Genomic DNA, 20,366 nt, shown 5'->3' with positions numbered 1-20,366 from the left:
ACAGCTTACGATAGAGCACACCTTTTGGTTTTCCTCAATTTCTTTTCTCATCTTGCTGTTTACAGCCACTCTTGTCAGTGATCTGTGGGAATAGTAAAGCAGTACAGTAAAACATACGCTCACCATCACCCTTTATCACACCCGCGGCCGGCAGTAAAATGACAGTTTTCATCTCATCTGTGCGCCCTCAAGAGGGTAAAACGCAAATCCCTCGAAAACGACCGACTCTTACTTATCACGTTTTGTTTTTTAGGAACTAGAAGAGTAAATAGGAGCAGACATTTTATTGTGGTGATAATAGGATTCACTCTATACAGCAAATATGTAACCCCTAACAGTTGAACCTCCAGAATTGAACACAATCTGGTCAACCGAGCCCGTTCTACTTTGTTTCAATTTCATTTTTGTTGTTCCCCATATCATGTAATGTAAAGTGAATGCGTATTCCAAGCTCCAACTTTCGCTAACATAAATTACTTACTGTCCAGGTCATTCGTAGGTATCAGTTTTAACTCTCATAACAGTATAAAGATAAATCAACCAAACTTATTGAAACTAAAATAAAGTAAAACTTCCCACCATTTGAAGATACCTGATAGATACGTAATTATTTTTATGTGTGCATATACGCATGTAGCATCAGAAAAGAAGTTATAATTTGATAGTCAACATAATTGAGCAATAAAGTGAAAATGTGCTCTTTGCAGCTATATATGATATTGTTAGCATCGAACTGGTTGACAGACCATTTCCCATATTACAAAAGGTTTACATTTGAAGTTAACTTCCTGTTTGCTATCATCACACTTTTCCTTTTTGCCGTCAAATGTTACTCCTTTGTGGGGACATCACAGAAAAAGCAAACAAGTCAAACTTTTGTGACATATTTTTCCAGAAAATATTGCTTCAACTCCACATTGTTCCACTTTTGGCGCATTGCACTGTTTTTCAAAAATAAAATGTCTGATAATATTTTTTTTTATTATTATTATTTTCAAAACAATTAAGGTTCTGTGCATGAAAAAGTGTGTTGTGAATGAACAGACAACAATACCACTTGGGGGGCGGGGGGGGCATGAAATTGGATCAAATATGTTAACTCCTCACTCAGTGATGTAGTTTCTAACCTTGCCTTGCTTGGAAATTTTTGACTGAGGTCTCGCATGAGCTTCAAAGTATCAAACTTTGGCACAGACAGGATTCTGGCAGCCGCTTGGAAGCTTAGGTCTACATGGATCAAAAATGTAATCAGAGTTACACAGTATAGCTAATAGAAATAAAAAATGATGACACCAGTAAAACTATAACTATGATCAGCATATAGGAGTTAATAATGGGCCAATACTTGTTACCTTGGAGCTCCCACACTTTGAGAGGTGCCATGTCGTTGGTACTGTCTAGTAAATGCTTACGAAGTTCGCCCAGTTGCTCCTGGAGTTCAGGATGAGATTTCCTTGACAAATATAAAAGAAACATAACAATATGGCGATATTGGCTACAACATTACGATATTAGCGAGTCTAATAATATCCAATACAAGAGTTGCATGAACATTTCTAAAGCGTAAGTCGTACAGTTAGTGAGTTATAATTCATACAAATCACAGGGAGTTTTTTTTTTCCTGAATACAGGCACAACCAATGTTCTAATTCTAAATGTATAGTTGAAGTGAAGAGAGCTTTCAAACGGACGTGGCATCTGTAAAGCTGTAGTTCATGATGGAGTTTAAAGTGCTGTTGTATGTTTGAGCACAATAACAAAATATTTGTCAAATGACTACCTAAGGAGCACTATTAAGACTCTCTTGGGTATATTGGTTGTTTGTATTGGATTCATCTAGTGTTGGTGTACCTAATAAGGTGGCTGGTTAATTGTACAACCCCAATTCCAATGAAGTTGGGACGTTGTGTTAAACATAAATAAAAACAGTATACAATGATTTGCAAATCATGTTCGACCTATATTTAATTGAATACACTACAAAGACAAGATATTGAATGTTCAAACTGATCAACTTTATTGTTTTTAGCAAATAATCATTAACTTAGAATTTGATGGCTGTAACACGTTCCAAAAAAGCTGGGAGAGGGTCATGTTTACCACTGTGTTACATCACCTTTTGTTTTAACAACATTCAATAAACGTTTGGGAACTGAGGACACTAATTGTTGAAGCTTAGTAGGTGGAATTCTTTCCCATTCTTGCTTTATGTACAGTTTCAGCTGTTCAACAGTCCGGGGTCTCCGTTGTCGTATTTTACGCTTCATAATGTGCCACATATTTTGAATAGGAGACAGGTCTGGACTGCAGGCAGGCCAGCCTAGTACCCGCATTCTTTTACTACGAAGCCACGCTGTTGTAACACGTGCAGAATGTGTTTTGGCATTGTCTTGCTGAAATAAGCAGGTGCGTCCATGAAAAAGACGTTGCTTGGATGGCAGCGTATGTTTCTCCAAAACCTGTATGTACCTTTCAGCATTAATGGTCCCTTCACAGATGTGTAAGTTACCCATGCCATTGGCACTAACACAGCCCCATACGATCACAGATGCTGGCTTTTGAACTTTGCGTATAACAGTCCGGATGGTTCTTTTCCTCTTTGGCCCGGAAGACACGACGTCCACAATTTCCAAAAACTATTTGAAATGTGGACTCGTCGGACCAAAGAACACTTTTACACTTTGCATCAGTCCATCTTAGATGAGCTCGGGCCCAGAGAAGCCAGCGGCGTGTCTGGGTATTGTTGATAAATGGCTTTTGCTTTCCATAGTAGAGTTTCAAGTTGCAGTTACGGATGTAGCGCCGAACTGTATTAACTGACACTGGTTTTCTGAAGTGTTCCTGAGCCCATGTGGTGATATCCTTTACACATTGATGTCGGTTTTTGATGCAGTGCCGCCTGAGGGATCAAAGGTCACGGCCATTCAATGTTGGTTTTCGGCCATGCCGTTACATGCAGTGATTTCTACAGATTCTCTGAACCTTTTGATGATATTATGGACCGTAGATGATGAAATCCCTAAATTCCTTGCAATTGTACGTTGAGGAACATTGTCCTAAAACTGTTCACTATTTTCTCACGCACTTGTTCACAAAGAGGTGAACCTCGCCCCATCTTTGCTTGTGAATGACTGAGCAATTCAGGGAAGCTCCTTTTATACCCAATTGTGGCTCCCACCTGTTCCCAATTAGCCTGTTCACCTGTGGGATGTTCCAAACAGGTGTTTGATGAGCATTCCTCAACTTTCTTTCTTTGTCTTTTTTGCCACCTGTCCCAGCTTTTTTGGAACGTGTTGCAGCCATAAAATTCGAAGTTAATGATTATTTGCTAAAAACAATCAAGTTTATCAGTTTGAACAGTAAATATATTGTCTTTGTAGTGTATTCAATTGAATATAGATTGAACATGATTTCCAAATCATTGTATTCTGTTTTTATTTATGTTGAACACAACGTCCCAACTTCGTCGGAATTGGGGTTGTACATGTAAACAAGTGAAGCTCCTTACTTCAATGTTCCAAAAAAGAATCCTTGAACTTCGTCATTATGATCTTCCTCTGCCTTAATGATTGTCTTTGAATCTACAAAGCAAAACAATGTGTCTGCTTGTTATGGACACAAAGGTTCAACAACGAATATTTGATTAACTGCATACCAACCTTTGACTTGGGTGTCGTCCACCGCCTTATACTCTGTGCTTTTGATTGCCAACTCGACGCCATAGCCAGATAAAAGCATCTTCTGCTGCTTTGGAGTCTGTGTAAATAGTATAGGTGATTATAATGATGGAGGCAGATCCATTCCAAGATATTTGCAAGATATACACATACAACATAAAGCTATTATAGAGACTTCTCTACTCATTTTCCAGTTGTACCAATGACAAGCTAACAGCTAATAACCCCCAACAGTCTAAAGATGCCTTTGTGGTTGACGTACATATTTAAGATACAAAGCAGTATACCAAGTAACATACACATTCTTTGTTCAGTCACAAAACTATCAGAGTTCTACTACTACAAGCACCTCCAACTTTTGATCATGTATTATAAGTAAGACAATAAGGTCTGACTTTGCTTAAAGCAAATACGACTGATACATGCAGGGCAGCTTCATTATCCATTTGCCTTTCAATTATTTTACAATACGTAGTCTTAATAACTTAGTTACAAAGACACCATAGATTAAATATATTGTTGCATTACAAATACAGTTAAGAGTATTTTATGGCAATTTCAAATAAACATCATGTAGGTGTCCTGTATGGCTAACAAAACGCATTGCGTAATCCCTGCCCCGGAACACTTGGAATCTGTTTGGAAAATGTGAAGTATGAGTACCTTGATGGAGGATTATCAAATGTGTATTTGGCCGATCCTACCCAGGAGACAGAAGCTCGTCCAAGTGTGCAGAGCCAAAGTGCAAACTCTACACTTTGGTGCAGGTGAATGATGCTACGGTCCAATCAAGCAAACCATAACGCTAGACTGATCTCTGAATAAATCGCAACACTTTCAAGTCTGGCCTTCATAAAAGGTTGACCACATCTGAATGGCTGTGACCGCTCAGATGCGTTTTCTATAATCTATAAAAGCATTTCAACCCCTCCAGTCAGGCAGAGCTCAAAAACTAGTTCTCCATTGGGAACACAAATTATATATACAAAGAGGACAGTCACCTTGACACCGGTGTGAGATTCACACCCTTGCACCATTAAAAGACCCACTGTACACCTCAACCCTTGGCTTTTCTCTAGCATGGCTGAAATAAATGTTCCTTTCCTGTTGCTTTTTTTTCCCATGGGGACGCCACAAGGCCAATACGGGTCAAGACAAACGGCTAAATCAATTTAAACAGCTGAGAATGAGTTTGAATGAGTTCAGGTTATTAACCTTATAACAAGAAGTAAACGACTTTTTACCCTAAATTGTTTCTATCAAAGCTGGGTATGCACTGGGTGTACCAAAGAGAAACTACAAGGAGCAAGAGGAGGACATAATGGATTGATTGGCTTCCTCTTTAATGGACGCCATACCCCAATTATTGCTGGGTACGTCGGCCACGCTGAAAATTAAACGTCGAACCTCAAATAAAGACCTCTCGGGAAATGAATTGGTGGTGTGGCTAGGTAATTACCTTTATGGCTGATACCACAATGTGTCACATTGACATCTTTACCATAACACACACAGTGTCTGCAGTGCAGACGTGGCATCTGTAAAGTTGGAATTGACGCTGCTGGACGCAAACAAAATGCTAATTTATTTGGGACACACAGCACCATCAAGTAGTCAAGGAAAAGGATTTCAATAAAAAATACTCAAATAAAAAAAGAAATTATAATAATACAGTTGAACCCCCTACTAAACAAACTCCTTGCTCCTTCTAGACACTTGGTACTATCTGCAGTTGAGTTGAGGCCCAGGGCACTACATTAGAAGTACCGTACATAGTAATGACTCATGCTTATAGTTTAACACAGACCAATAACATAATTCATCTTTGAAAATAACAATTTAATTAATCATAGATAGCCTTACATTGGAAAATGTTTTTTTTTTTTTTTTTTTTTTTTTAAATGTATTTATTTTGACATTTTTATCCAAAGATCACATGCAGGAAATAACATGAATAAGTAACGAACGCTTGGATTCTCATATACAACTCAAATTACACGCCATATTCGGGCTACTTACCGCCACAAAATGACGCAGTACATATGTCAGAGCTCCCCCATCAGCCTTCTCTGATAGCACGGTATGAAAGGTGGTGAACTTCTTGGTTCCAATCTCAGCATACAGGATCACGACCGGGACGTCTGTTTTATTAGCCCCGGGATATATGTGATCATTCTTGTACAAATACGGATGGGGTCTGCAAGCGTTTGAGAAAGCGCCACTGAAAATTACATTTCACTCTTCCAAGGGCAAACTTGCACTTGGTGGGAGTGTCAAAGATTTCCAATATCAAATTAACTTGTGAAACTTTTCTGCCCTAGTCTGCTGGGTAGATCCACATGGGGTTGGTTGTGTCACTTGGATTTACCTGCCTGCAGCAGCCTTCAGAAGCTTCTTGATCTTCTTTGTACTGCAGCTATGTTGGCCATGAACGGAGACAAAAGCTGGACAGGCCTCAGGTGGCGGCTCATCATCGGCTATCTGTGGAGGAACGAGTACACTTTGACAGAAAACGAGAACAAAAATACAACCCTGACACGGTCTGTCTCTGGTGTCTTTTTGGATTACATCTGGGTTGCAGTAGTATTGCCATCTTCCATAGTCAACCAAATACTGTAACTGCTTTGTATTACAATGAGCATTTGACTAAAACTCCTTGACCGACTATGGGGCACATCATCCATCCATTTTCTGTAGTGCTTACCCTCATTAGGTTCGTGGGTGAGCTGGAGCCTATGCCAGCTGACTTTGGGCGAGAGGCGAGGTACACCCTGGACTGGTCGCCAGTCAATCACAGGGCATATGGGGAACATAACCAATCAATTCATTGGTTATCTTCACTAACATGCTTACCAACTAGTGAGAATCTCTCAAAATAATGAACCCCTATTTTCATTCCAGTACCATATTGAACTGAATAACACTGCCAGAAAAGTTGCTCCACAGCAGTGGTCTGCGTGGATTGGTTAGCTAAACATATATAGTTGTGCCTTGTGATACGAGTGACCCGACATAACTATTTTTTTTAGATATGAGCAGTCATTCAGCCGATTTTTTTGCTTAGACTTGGGAGCGCAAACTTGAGATACAAGCGCTGTATGGTGGCAGTTGAACTCAGTAGTAGTAGTACTATTCTCCTTCGTCTGGGTCTGCATGACAATATTATACTGCCTCCAATTGGCACACGAGCAGTGCAGCACAATTAATTGCTGCATTAATTCATGATGCACAAACTGTATAATTAATTACATTCTATTTAATGGTGTTTTTATGAAGTACAATATTATACAGTGCTATTATTTCTCATTAAAAACAAACACAAATTTGTGTTTCTTCCGGGCGGTGCTGGAACAGATGAATGGCATTTCCATTCATTTTAATGGAGAAAGATGATGTGAGATACAAGTGTTTTGAGTTACAAGCCTGGTCATGGAACGAAGCAAACTCATGTCTCAGGGCACCACTGCACTTGTCTCTATAAAAAGGTAGATTTTTTTTTTCCTTTACATGACATTAGCAGTTAATCTTATTTCATACCTGTGTGACAGTTAATGCTTAAAATTAAATGCGTGAGGTACATTAACAAAACAAAAAAATAAATACAAAAAAAAAAAAAAAAGAGGATGACCAGTGCAATGGAACAAATTGTGGTTGTGCTTCTAGGTACCACAAAAGTTGAGACTGAATCAGCAGCACCTTGATTGGTTGCTCTCCATTTTGATTCAATTGCATCTAGACAAAATTAATCAACAATAATCCATCCAATTTCTAGACTGCTTTTCCAGATTAGGGTCATAAACCCTATCCCAGCTCACTTTGGGTGAGTGGTAGGGTCCACCCTGGGCAGGTCACCAGTCAATCACAGGGCACATATAGACAAACAAGTATTCACACTCACATTTTCTTTTTCTTTTTTTTTTGGACAAATTAGAGTCTTCAAACTAACATGCATGTTTTTGTCATGTGGGAAGAAGCCCTGGAGAAAACCCACAGTGAGAACATGCAAAGTCCACACTGGAGGAAGAATTCAAAACGATGAATTAATTGACTAAATGCGTTATTAAACCTGTGCCTGTTTGTACAGCATCATATAATAATGTTTTATACTATGGGGATAATGAATTTTTACAACAAGCAATGTTGACAAGCAATGTAGACCAGAGTATAGAATATCTAACGTTTTACACAATGTGTGGGGCACCGAAAAGCCTGCAAGCACTGAAAGTCATATTGCAGCATCATTCAAGATAATAATCGCTGAACAGTTCAATTTCAAGACAAATATTTCATCCAGTGTTTTTGAGAATAATGACTCAGCAGTGCCAAAGCAATTGTAAGTAAAGACGGCAGAGACCCCCAGGTCATGAATTCAGGGCTGCATACAAAAAAATTGCTCATAAACTATGTAGTGCACCATACCTGTCATACGTGTTGGTATATTCATCGATGACATGAATAATTCTGCAATATTTGACATGGCTCCCACCACATAAAGTTGCCAGAGAGACATCGTCAAAATGTTTTAGATTTCACGCGTTTATAATTTGCGATCACACCTTACCCGCTGGAAGGAGTGAACAGCTGGAGAGTAGAAGTGCAGCGAGAGAGCCATTTTCAACAGGTTCACTTGAAGATCCGTGAGGAACTGGTTGGCTTTCTTAATGATAAGGTTGTAGTAGGAGCGCACAGACTCTGGGATGGATCAAGATGAGATAAGTTAGAAGAGAAATATGATGTAAATGGAGGTAAATGATTCCAGCTTGACCGCGTACCTCCTTGCTTGTACACGGTGAGCTCTTTTACAGTGTCAACAAACTGCCAGAATTTCTCATTGCCATCCTCTCCAATAAACTCACTAAAAATGAGGTTTGGGGGGGGGGGATCAAATACATACAATATCGTAGTCTTGGAGCAACATATCACATAGTGAACCTTAGGACAACACAGCAAGGTTTCATCAATAAAACTCTGTGAAACCTGTGAAGTCAAATGCCCCTGAAGCAATTGGAATTTAACCATCATTTACTGAAAAAATGTGCCACACAAGTTTAACCGTCATTATATCAGCATAGGCGCGTTTTGTTTTGTCTTTAGCTTTTTGGCAAATGGACAGACAAACATGGATGACGCCTGCGTGCCTCACAAGACCTCAACTCAATGAGCATAAGTTTTGCTTTTTTTCTTTGGCTTCTTTTGCCACATGTAAATTAAAAAAAAAAAAAAAAAAAAAAAAAAAGCAGCCTCAACAAAGGTTGTCAAGAGAAGAATGTAGGAAGGAAAAAATAAAAAAATAAGCAGACAGTGTCAGTTGGTATCAATGTGAAGGTCAAGTGTTTTAACGATTTCATTTTTATACAGCATTTTTCATGTCTTGCCAAAATGAAGCCGTTTTAGGGCCTGACAGTCTCATTGCACGTCAGCCAAGCCCTCATCAGGTTGCTGGGCCAATAGCAAGTCCAGAGTATGTGAAGAAACCCCATAGAGAAACGGGGAGAACATGCAAACTCACACCCGCCAGCGAGTCACACATATACTTGTTGGAAAGATGACAAAAATCACCATGCGAAGCCTCTCTAATGGCAATAGCCTCCATTCGTCATGGTAACGAAATCTCGACTTCCCATTGGCCCAGCAGTATATGAGGACTGGCTCACTTGCACCATCTTGGAGTTTCCACAGTACAAACTACATATCAAAAGTAGTTTATGCAAAGATCCATGTTTCTAGGTGAAGTAAAAATATATATATATATATATATATATATTGTGAAGTGTTAAAGTAAACATTTAATTGTGCTGCAGATGTGGAAATAAAGATATTCAGTGAATAGATGGCACATAACTACAGCGTGCATGCCCATGGATGTGTATTGTGCTACGTGCAAATACCTTGTCTCCAAAAGGAAAGGTGTCGTGTGCCATTTGGCTTTTAGACTTGCAACGACGCCTTTGGATGCGGATGCAGTGTGTTGCATGTTGAGGAGGAGCAGCATCAGGGACAGCAGGATAATATTCCTCATCTTCATCGTGTCAACATGAAGTTGTATGAACCTGCGTAGAGAGCGAGCGGTCAAGTCCAGCACGCCTTTCACATGTGTCGGTCGGTCGGTCGGTCAGTCGGTCTTGTGCCACGTAGTTACTGTAAGTTACAGCATCAACTCGGTTGCATCTCCAACACATTCAGTCATTTTAGCGAAAGTGCCGCAAGCAATCACAACCGTTATCCAAACGACACGGTTTTCATAAACCCATCGCACCGAACCAGAAAAGTCATATTACGCTGAAGTTAACAAAAGTTTTACCTTTAACCGCTTGAAATGACGACAATCTGAAGTGACTGAACTTGCTAACTACAAACATGTAGGGATAAGGCTGGAAGTGATAACCATTATACTATTCGTGGCTGTGTATGCCGTTATAAATCCCTCACGTTATTGATCCTGACCGCTACCATACAAATACAATGACTCCGTCCCCCGGTGTCTATTTTTGGGCATCAACCATGGCCGTATGCTAGCAACCGGTATAGTTGACAGGATGGAGTTTGCCGGTTTGGATGACGCTTAATTCTTGATATTGAAACTAGATTAAATCTTGAATGGAGTTATTTATAAAAAAAATTTACATATTAATATGTTTTAGTAACATAAAGCTGCCGATAAATAATAAAATGGGTGTTTTTTAGACCTGTTGATAGAGAGATTCAAACAGGCATAGCGATGGACAACTAACGGACCGTCGACTGCAACTCAAAATATTTCCCACCTAAACTGTGTCACAGTGGACTTTTTAAGCTTCCGTTGTGGTTTCTTAGTATTATAATTGAGGTTTATTGAGAATCAGACTTGATCAATTGAACAGAATAAAGTTTCTAGAAGGGAGAGAGAAACAAAGACAAAGCACTAATTGTAAACAGGATGAGAGAAGTAAATCATTACATTATCTACAACAATGAAACATTAAATATGAGTGTGGCATGGGGCTGTAGTGCTACACCCTGTGAGGGAAGGACAGGACAAGATAGAACAGGACTAAGACAGGAAAGTGGAATCCTGCAGTTTAAAATACAAGAGTTTTTGTATAACCGAAGACGCAGAAAGCATCTTTTACCTAACACCACTGACTAATTTTCAGTGGTGGGGAATTGCACTGTATCATAATGACTGGTGTTTCTTAACACGTTGCCACGCTCATGTCGCTAAGTCAACCAAAACTCACCACAGTCAGTGTCAATGAAAACCGACTATTTGTAAAGGCAGAATGAATTAGCACAGTTCTTGTAGTTGATCTCATTAGATGGTGCAGATGTAATAATGACCGCGAGTAATGATGCTTCTCATTTCCATCTGAAAGATAGTAAAAGGGTTTGCCCAGCGAGTCATTTTGAATTGTGGCAAGTGCTATGTGGCCTGTAGCTTGACTCCTTAAAATGGCTGACTCCTACCATTTTCACAATGTTAATACTCGAGAAATGTATGGGTAATGCTCGCCTTTTGTAGCCTCAGCAACACAACCGTTGGATGTAGATCAAGGGTCTCAAACTCACAGCCTGGGGGCCAATTTGAGGCGCACAAGACGATATTTTGCGGCCCCCTACTTGACATTAAAGCTTAGTGTTCGTCCGACCTGCATTTTAAAAAAAAATTAACATTTGTTTTGCTGAGTCATTGCCCTGAGCCATTTTTTTTTTTATTCACTGATAAGCTACCTTAGCTAAGGCTCATGACAGCTTTCGGCGGTGTTTGTCAGCAAGTTGGCCAAAGTGAATTAGCAATGTTAGTCACTCACCCAGTAACATCTTTCCTAAAACCTGCCATGAACAGAAAGGTTGGCAACAAGCACAGACGATTTCAGATAAAATGGGAGACGGAATGTTTTTCATTTGTTGTTGTTGAGCACAGGGGCACCCCGACGTGTCTTATACGCACCGAGAAACTTGCGGTGCTCAAGAAATACAGCATCAGACGTCGTTATTACTCGACATGCCAAGGCGTATGCAAAATGCCAGGGAACTGAGAGCGAGGACCGGGTCACCAATCTTGTTCTAAGCCCTATGTGTCAAACTGGTGGCCCTGGGACCAACTTTGGCCCGCCACATCATTTCATGTCGCCCGCCAAAGCAAATCATGTGCGTTGACTTAATGTTTTTGCTAAAATACAAGTTGTTTTCCCTTTCAATAACATTGAGATATTAAGGATTATTGTTATTTTTATGTTTTTTTTACCAAGGCCCCCTTTGAAGTAAATTGCGTAATAGTTGAGCAATTTTTTTTACTGGCTTCTGATTTCAAAACTAGTTATCCCACAATTTGTTGTTTATATGTTATAATATGAGACAATCATACACTTATATGGATTCACAGTCAAAACGGCCCTCAGAGGGAAAACCACGATGTGGCCCACAACAAAAATGAGTTTGACACCCCTGTTAAATCTAAACTGTTAATAATAAAGATCGAGAAGATTAGTTGTACTTTTTTTTAATACATGAAACCCTTTTTTCGTGGAATACTTGATACAGCCCAAACTCACCCAGACGATCTCTCCAATGGCCCCCAGATAAATTGGGTTTGAGACCTCTGATGTAGATAGATAGATAGTGATGTTATATTGAGTGTGAATCAAAGTTAAATTGAGGGGGGGGGGGGAATAGTGTTGGCGAAATTGGTCAGTTTTTATGACTTTTTAGTTATCGCATTGAGCCTACTTTAGAAGTAGTGCAAGTGGTTGAATGTGCATGATGTCATAATGTCTCATCGCACCCTGCCAAACGAGATAATGGGACAGTGGGAATGGGACGTGCACACACACACACACACACGCACGCACGCACGCACGCACACGCGCGCACACACACACACACTCACAGACGGCCGATTAGTGGACTCCCGTGCAGCCAGTCAGAGCGCCTCAGCAGCCGGGGGAGGCTGAGGGATGCTGCCGGTGGTGGGTGGAGGGTGTCGGTGGCGGGGGGGGGGGGAGGCTGCGCAACAGTCCCAGTCTTGCGACATCCTCTCCCGAGACAACACACGCGTGTTTCGGAGCGGAATCAGCGGGGCGACTTGGTAGAACTTCGAGCCTGCCATGTGGCTTAACTTCGGAGCTGACGGACGGCGCGCTGTTTTCGAGAGGTGATCGACGTCCGGATTGTCAACATGTGGCACCCGAAATAAGAGGCACCTCTCACCGAGCATCCAGTCCCCAACTCTTATTTCCCCCCACCCCAGTGATGGAATGAAGACGAAGCCCATAATGGATGATAAGTCCAGCAAGCTCATCCTGGTTCCTATCCTGGCTGTGCTTTTTGTCACGATAGGTTACCAGTACATATGTCCCGCCGGCGGCCATTCGTGCCCGCTGAAAAACGGAGACGCGCCACGGGGAGTGAGCCTGCTCTCCGCCGGGTACCTGCAGGACGGGGACGATTTCGGGGACCAGGACTTGGAGGACGAAAGCCCCGCCAAGGCGCCGTCCCAGTTCAACTTCACGCAGCGAGACTTGGACCGACGCGTGGAGTTCAACATGAAAGCGGACGACGTGATCGTGTTCTTGCACATCCAGAAGACCGGCGGCACAACGTTCGGCCGGCACCTGGTGAGGAATATCCGCCTGGAGCAGCCTTGCGACTGCAAGGCCGGCCAGAAGAAGTGCACCTGCCACCGGCCGGGCAAGGAAGAGTCGTGGCTCTTCTCTCGCTTCTCGACGGGATGGAGCTGCGGTCTGCACGCCGACTGGACCGAGCTGACCAACTGCGTGCCTGTCATCATGGATAAGAAGGAGGTCCAGAGGAATACGAGGTAAAGCTTAAAAAAAAAAAACAACAACACACACACACACACACACACACACTGTCATCTCCCAAAATGTCTTAAAAAGCTCAGATCCGCACATTAAAAACTCAACTTTTGCAAAATGTTTTATAAATTCAAATTTTTTTGCTGTGTTATTTAAATTATCCAACAGAGTCCTGTAATCATTGTTGCATATAAAGCTCTTTTTTCACCCAAACTCAAAGTCAGTCCACTAAAACACACTTATTCATTGTTTGTAAAATCATTTCACATTAACCGAATATATAAATGTTCATTGTGTGTCTTATCGAATAATTAGCTCAATAATTGAAATTAATTGGGGGAAAGGCGCGTCATGTTAAGTTCATTGATGACTAAATTGAATGGTTATGTGTGCCCTGTGATTTGCTGATGACCAGTCCAGGGTCAACCAGGATATCACACGCGACCCCGATGAGAATCAGCACTGTAGAAAATGGTTGTATTATGAAAGGGGCAGCACGGCGGGCTATGGTTTAGCATGCTTTGCCTCGCAGTTCTGACATTTGGAGTTTGAATCTTGCATGCTTGCGTGGATTTTCTCTGGGTACGCCAGCTTCCTCCCACGTTCAGAAAAGCACGCATGTTCTGTTCATTTGAGACTCTAAATTGTCTGTGAATGGTTGTTTGTCTCTATCATCTTCCTTTATGGAAAACTTTTACAAAAGACACTTGATTGTCCAATAATTGCAACCAATCACACGCATTCAGGAAGTTCTTTGGTGTGAAGAGGAAAAGCAGTCTTTCGCACTCGGCTTGCAAACTATAAATAGACAAAAAGGTTCTGGTCGTTGTGTGCTCATCAGTCCCCCACAATGAGGCTCTGTCTAACTGTGCTGCTAATGTTATTCCATTGCTGCTGCAGTCTGGCCCATTAACCAACTGTATACGGGATCCCTTCTCGGTCATGTTATTGGCCCAGATGTGTTTAAGCACCCCCTCTGTTTACTTTAATTGCCAATAGATCACCGCTCTACTTGCACAATTGTTTTGAGAGGCTCAAGACCCAAAACACACAGAGGCATCGAACTATGACATGAAAAATAGGTAGCCCAATGCACACATCTCCCATGACCTAGGATCAGGTGATGTGTGTCAAACTGATTTAATTATTATTATTATTATTATTATTATTTTAATGGACTTAAATGACCTTGGGAGTTATTTTACGCAACTACAGAGAGTACTAGGACTGTATTAGAGGCAAGATGTTTATTTATAAAGATAATGTTTAAACGTCTTTTTTTTTTTTTTTGCAACTAAAACTATGGCATTTACGTTAATATGTATGTATGTATAATCTAATATTTTCACTGCAAGCAGCAGTGAATGGGCCCTCGCACCATGTTTTTTTTATGCCGAATTCTCGTACAGATCACCACACTGTGTCACCAGGCTCCGCCCACATAAGGTGGCGTTTCAATTTAGCATCGCCCATCTGTTTAGGATAACTGCGTCTGATTGGGGCCCATTTGGGCCAGTTTGTTCGTCAACGTTTTGAGTCGCGGAATTTGTGCTAAAATGGCTGCGTCAAACCCAAACGGCCCATTTTCTGTTCAATTTCGAACATGGGTCTTTGTGACTTCTTTGTGCGTGCTTTTATGGTGGACATGTCGACCCCAGTGAGGATAAGCGGTATGGAAGATGAATGAATGTCCATCCAATTTCATGCGGATCAGTGAAACTGGTGATGGAAATTAAACATTTCAATTGGGGGCTAATGAGTGAATTTCAGGCGCCATGTTAATACATACAGTGGGTACGGATAGTATTCAGACCCCCTTAAAATTTTCACTCTTTTTTTGTATATATTGCAGCCATTTGCTAAAATAATTTAAGTTCATTTTTTTCCCTCATTAATGTACACACAGTACCGCATATTGGCAGAAAAAAATGCAATTGTTGAAATGTTTGCAGATTTATTAAAAAAGAAAAACTGAAATATCACACAGCCATAAGTATTTTTATAAGCCTTTGCTCAGTATTTAGTCGGAGCACCCTTTTGAGCTAATACAGCCATGAGTCTTTTTGGGAATGATGCAAGAAGTTTTTCACACCTGGATTTGAGGATCCTCTGCCAGTCCTCCTTGCAGATCCTCTCCAGTTCTGTCAGGTTGGGTGGTGAACGTTGGTGGGCAGCCATTTTCAGGTTTTTCCAGAGATGCTCAATTGGGTTTAAGTCAGGGCTCTGCCTGGGCCATTCAAAAACAGCCACAGAGTTGTTCTGAAGCCACTCATTTTGTATTTTAGCTGTGGGCTTAGGGTCATTGTCCTTTTTGAAGGTGAACCTTCGGCCCAGTCTGAGGTTCTGAGCACTCTGGAGAAGGTTTTCGTCCAGGATATCCCTGTACTTGGCCGCATTCATCTTTTCTTCGATTGCAACCAGTCTCCCTGTCCCTGCAGCTGAAAAACACACCCACAGCATGATGATGCCACCACCATGCTTCACTGTTGGGACTGTATCGGACAGGTGATGAGCAGTGCCTGGTTTTCTCCACACATGCCACTTAGAATTAAGGCCAACAATTTCTATCTGGGTCTCATCAGACCAGAGAATCTTATTTCTCACCATCTTGGAGTCCTTCAGGTGTTTTTTTTAGCAAACTCCATGCGGGCTTTCATGTGTCTTGCAGTGAGGAGAGGCTTCCGTCAGGCCACTCTGACATAAAGCCCCGACTAGTGGAGGGCTGCAGTGATGGTTGACTTTCTAGAACTTTCTCCCATCTCCCGACTGCATCTCTGGAACTCAGCCACAGTGATGTTGGGTTCTTCTTTACCTCTCTCACCAAGGCTCTTCTCCTCCAATTGCTCAGTTTGGCCGGATGGCCAGCTCTAGGAAGACTTCTAATCGTCCCAAACGTGTTCCATTTAAGGATTATGGAGGCAACTGTGCTCTTAGGAACCTTAAGTGCAGCAGTTTTTATTTTTGTAACCTTGGCCAGATCTGTGCCTTGCCACAATTCTGTCTCTGAGCTCTTCAGGCAGTTCCTTTGACCTCATGATTCTGAGTTGCTCTGACATGCACTGTGAGCTGTAAGGTCTTATATAGACAGGTGTGTGGCTTTCCTAATCAAGTCCAATCAGTATAATCAAACACAGCTAGACTCCAATGAAGGTGTAGAACCATCACAAGGATGATCAGAAGAAATGGACAGCACCCGAGTTAAATATGAGTGTCACAGCAAAAGGTCTGAATACTTATGGTTGTGGGATTTTTAAGTTTTTCATTTTTAATAAATCAGCAAAAATTTCAACAATTACATTTTTTTTCTGTCAATATGGGGTGCTGTGTGAGGAAAAAAATGAACTTAAATGATTTTAACAAATGGCTGCAATATAACAAAGAGTGAAATATTTAAGGGCGTCTGAAAACTTTCCATACCCACTGTACATCTCCGCCAGGGTACAAGCACTTGCAAAATTTGGTAAGATTTCGGGTATGTTGCAACCCCCAAAAAGGCTAATAATTTGTCAAACAAATAACACTTATCACAATAAATACTATATATTATTACGGGTCTTATTTTACCAGTAAATTATGCTAATTTTGTTAAAAAAAAAATCATTTCCTCATATAGTGGCCAGGAGCATTTTGTGACTCAACTGTACAGATTAGCAGACATTTATCAGAGGTTAATGAAGAAAAAAAAAAAAAAAAGGTTAGGCTCATCAAGACAGTGTGTACTAGGGTGGATACCACTATTTGAGGAAATACAGTATTCTACCGGGTGATTGAAAAGTAACTCCCTATTTTTAAGTACTTGTAATTTATTTCGGAACTATAATCCTTACAAGGAATTAACATGAGAAAAAAGTATTGCATGGAATTTGATTTAAAATTTGATCTGGGCGTCAGCATTAGCCACCAGTTTCTCAAGCCGCCCGGGAACCGCATGAACTGATTTCTTCCTTCCTCTGTGGAGTTTGCATGTTCTCTCGGTGCTTTTGTGGGTTTTTTCCGGGTACTCCGGCTTCCTCCTATATTGCATAAGCATGCATGTTAGGTCCATTGAAGCCTCTAAAGCAGTGATTCTCAAACTTTTTACACCAAGTACCATTTACAAAAAAATACTTGGCAAGTATCACCATTTTGACCAACATTGAAATACAGTCACGTAGTAGGCCCAAGTGCTCATCAAAAACGAGGCAGAGGTTTTATTCCTAAAAGGTACATTGAATGTTTTTGGTGGCCACTGTAACGTTGTACAGGGTAAACATTAGCACTGTGACTAAATAGTCAAATGATAAACTATTTAAATAACAATTCAATTAAAACATATTGTATATAAAACGTTAAAGAAATTGCCTAAATAAATGTGAACGATATTATATCAACATTTCTAAATGATTAAATGCAAATGTTTTGTACTTAAAAGTTCAATACAACTGAACTGTAACAACAATACAACAAATATGCTGTTCTAGATTTTTTTTAAAGTTGAAACCACTGTCACATTATGGAGTTTGAACCTTCAATTCAGTGATTCATTTGTGTACCACTAGAGGGAGCCACGTACCGCTACTGGTACTCGTACCACATTTGGAACTCGTAACCCCAGAACTGTGAGGCAAACATGCAAACCACTAGTTTACCTTGCTGCTCAAGAATAATTTTAATCACACAAAGAAACATGTACTGCCAAAATCAGCTATAGTGCCTCTATAAAGATTCAAGAGCCCAAAAAGTTTGTAACAGTCAGTTTTTCTCTCAGCAGAATTGCCGTATGCTTTATTTAGTGCATCTGCAAGTCTTTTAAAAGCACTACACATTAGACTAGTCATAAAACGACGCATTAAAGCTGCATCAGTCCGAGTTATCTTCTCAAAATGTAGGTACATGCGTGCATATCAGATTAGGAGAGGAGGGAGGGGGGGGGGGGGGGGGGGGAAGCACCAACCGGAAATCTTTGGAAGGCAGTGAGAACTTCCCATCTCTTGTTTTGAAAGCTACAATCACACGCTGATGTATAAAAAAAAAAAAAAAAAGAAAGAAAACAGGCGCGCATGATTTATTTCTGCTGCGCCAAGTGTGTTTCCTCCACTCAGAAAAGTGCTCAGTGGATGCGACAGCTCTTCATTTCACAGCTGCAGCCTCCACTCAGCTCTCACAATCCTCCCGGCCCCGTGTTCTTAAATCCCGTGGCGTCCATTCTGAGGCCATTTCTGCCTCCTCTTCCTCACCCGGGAAACATTATGAGTTGACTAGTAGCATTATGCACATTTCACCGTGGTATATCAGCATATTCTGCTGTAATACCTTAATTAAAGATTCTTCAATTAGAGTATTTCCTCAGATAGTTGCCATGAGTGTTGTTAATTTTAATCCTTTTATACCTAGTAAAAAAAAAAAAAAAGATCGTTAAAAAAACTTGTTGCTAAATGGGCAGCATGGGGGGGGCGGGGGGGGGGGTCAACAATGTCTGCCTAACTGTCAGGAGATCTGGGTTCACATCTCTGCTGGAACATCGTATGTTGAGTTTTCCTGTTCATCCCGTGCTTGCATGGCTTTTTTTCTGAGTACTCAGGTTCATTCCAAAAACAAAACATGCATGTTAGCTTCACTGAAAAATGGCCTTGGGTGTGAATATTAGTTGGAATGGTTGTTTGCCTGCTGTATGTGTGACCTGTAGTTGTCTGGAGACCAGGTGTTTTTTTTTTGTTTTTGTGTGTGTGTGTGTGTGTGTGTGTGTTTTTCAGCCAATATAATACATAACAGATAATTAATGTTTAGCAGCTACGTGCTACGTACAGCAGCACTTGAAACTCCAATGTAAACTTCAGCTTTACAGATGCCACATGGCGGGATCAGTCACAGTAAATGTAATCGCAACCTAGAGGCACCAGCTGTTGGGGAGAAAAATATTTCTTTGTTTGAGGTGTGGTGTTTATTTTTGCAGTGATTATTGAAGTGGACATATTCGGTAAATAGAGGTAAGATTCAAGAATACAGTCCTTTTGTTTCAACCCGTATTCCCATCTGGAACAGCCACATTTGGATTGTACGCCTTGTTTTGCCTCTCAGATTGACTGAGCATCTCGGTGCAGGCGCTCACCTCAATGCCTCCTGAGATGGGAGTGAGTTGGAGTGCAAAAAGGCGCGTGATAGCGACTCCACCTTCACCACGCTGTATTGGCCTTTTCAGCCAGGGCACAGCCGAGCTGGCCGCACGGCCCAGGAAAGGTCAGGCGTGTCACAAATGATCAGTGTGCACGTCTTGCGGTGTGGCTCCTCTGAAGTGTGCTGTCCATCAGCAGGGAAGTTGAGCAGTAAGGTTTTTTTGGGGGGGGGAGAAATACACCCCTTAAGGTTTGGTTTCCGGCTTGTCGACTGGGTTGTTTTTCATGATTAATGTGCTCTAACAAACAGATGCTGGATTTTACTTTCAGTGTATTGCTTACAAATGTTGAATATTACAGTGTGAAATGGAATTCTCTTTAGTTTGACAGGACAATGTCCAAAATGTCTTCATATCATTTAAAGGTAATTTCCTATATTATTCATTTAGGCTTAACCAGAGTGGTTGCCAGTCAATCGCCGGGCACATTTAGACAAACAACCATTCACACTCACATTCACACCGATGGACATCTTAAAGTCTTCAATGAGTAGCCAGTATTCGAACCCAGAACTTCAGAACTGTGAGGCAGACGTGCTAACCACTAGGGCACCCACCGTGCTGCCTAGTTTTGCACATGCAGTGTACAATTACTGTAAAATAATTTTCAACAATTACTGTAAAATCATTTTCTTGTCCCCCATTTTCATGGGTTCCCAATAAAGGTTAAATGCGCGTTGGACTGTATAGTCACAGTATCCTGTTTTAAATTCGTGGTAGCTCATTTTCTTTTTCAACAGAATT

The 20,366-nt window shown here is 41.0% G+C and overlaps 1 protein-coding gene across 13 annotated transcripts in view; it reads right to left on the bottom strand.

Annotated features, from left to right (window-relative positions):
* uggt2 (UDP-glucose glycoprotein glucosyltransferase 2) overlaps positions 1 to 20,366 on the bottom strand; it is a 122,797-nt gene that overhangs the window by 33,222 nt on the left and 69,209 nt on the right. For 11 of the 13 annotated variants that reach the window (XR_009791091.1, XM_061792100.1, XM_061792103.1 and 8 more), the window contains 10 exons: positions 9,566 to 9,727; positions 8,450 to 8,532; positions 8,239 to 8,369; positions 6,046 to 6,158; positions 5,697 to 5,874; positions 3,660 to 3,756; positions 3,509 to 3,581; positions 1,353 to 1,453; positions 1,128 to 1,227; positions 22 to 82 (listed from right to left, as the gene is read on the bottom strand). Coding sequence is in view for 12 of the 13 variants with exons in the window: in XM_061792100.1 (XP_061648084.1) it covers positions 22 to 82; positions 1,128 to 1,227; positions 1,353 to 1,453; positions 3,509 to 3,581; positions 3,660 to 3,756; positions 5,697 to 5,874; positions 6,046 to 6,158; positions 8,239 to 8,369; positions 8,450 to 8,532; positions 9,566 to 9,727 (1,099 nt within the window). In the remaining variant the exon portion in view is untranslated. Of the gene's footprint in view, positions 1 to 21; positions 83 to 1,127; positions 1,228 to 1,352; positions 1,454 to 3,508; positions 3,582 to 3,659; positions 3,757 to 5,696; positions 5,875 to 6,045; positions 6,159 to 8,238; positions 8,370 to 8,449; positions 8,533 to 9,565; positions 9,728 to 9,978; positions 10,186 to 12,543; positions 13,097 to 20,366 lie in introns of those variants that run through there. The other 2 variants (XM_061792105.1, XM_061792104.1) reach the window with 2 other exon arrangements.

The sequence above is a fragment of the Phyllopteryx taeniolatus genome, chromosome 12 (genome assembly GCF_024500385.1).
Source record: "Phyllopteryx taeniolatus isolate TA_2022b chromosome 12, UOR_Ptae_1.2, whole genome shotgun sequence".
Lineage (NCBI taxonomy): Eukaryota > Metazoa > Chordata > Actinopteri > Syngnathiformes > Syngnathidae > Phyllopteryx > Phyllopteryx taeniolatus.
This window is presented reverse-complemented; position numbering and strand designations above follow the sequence as displayed.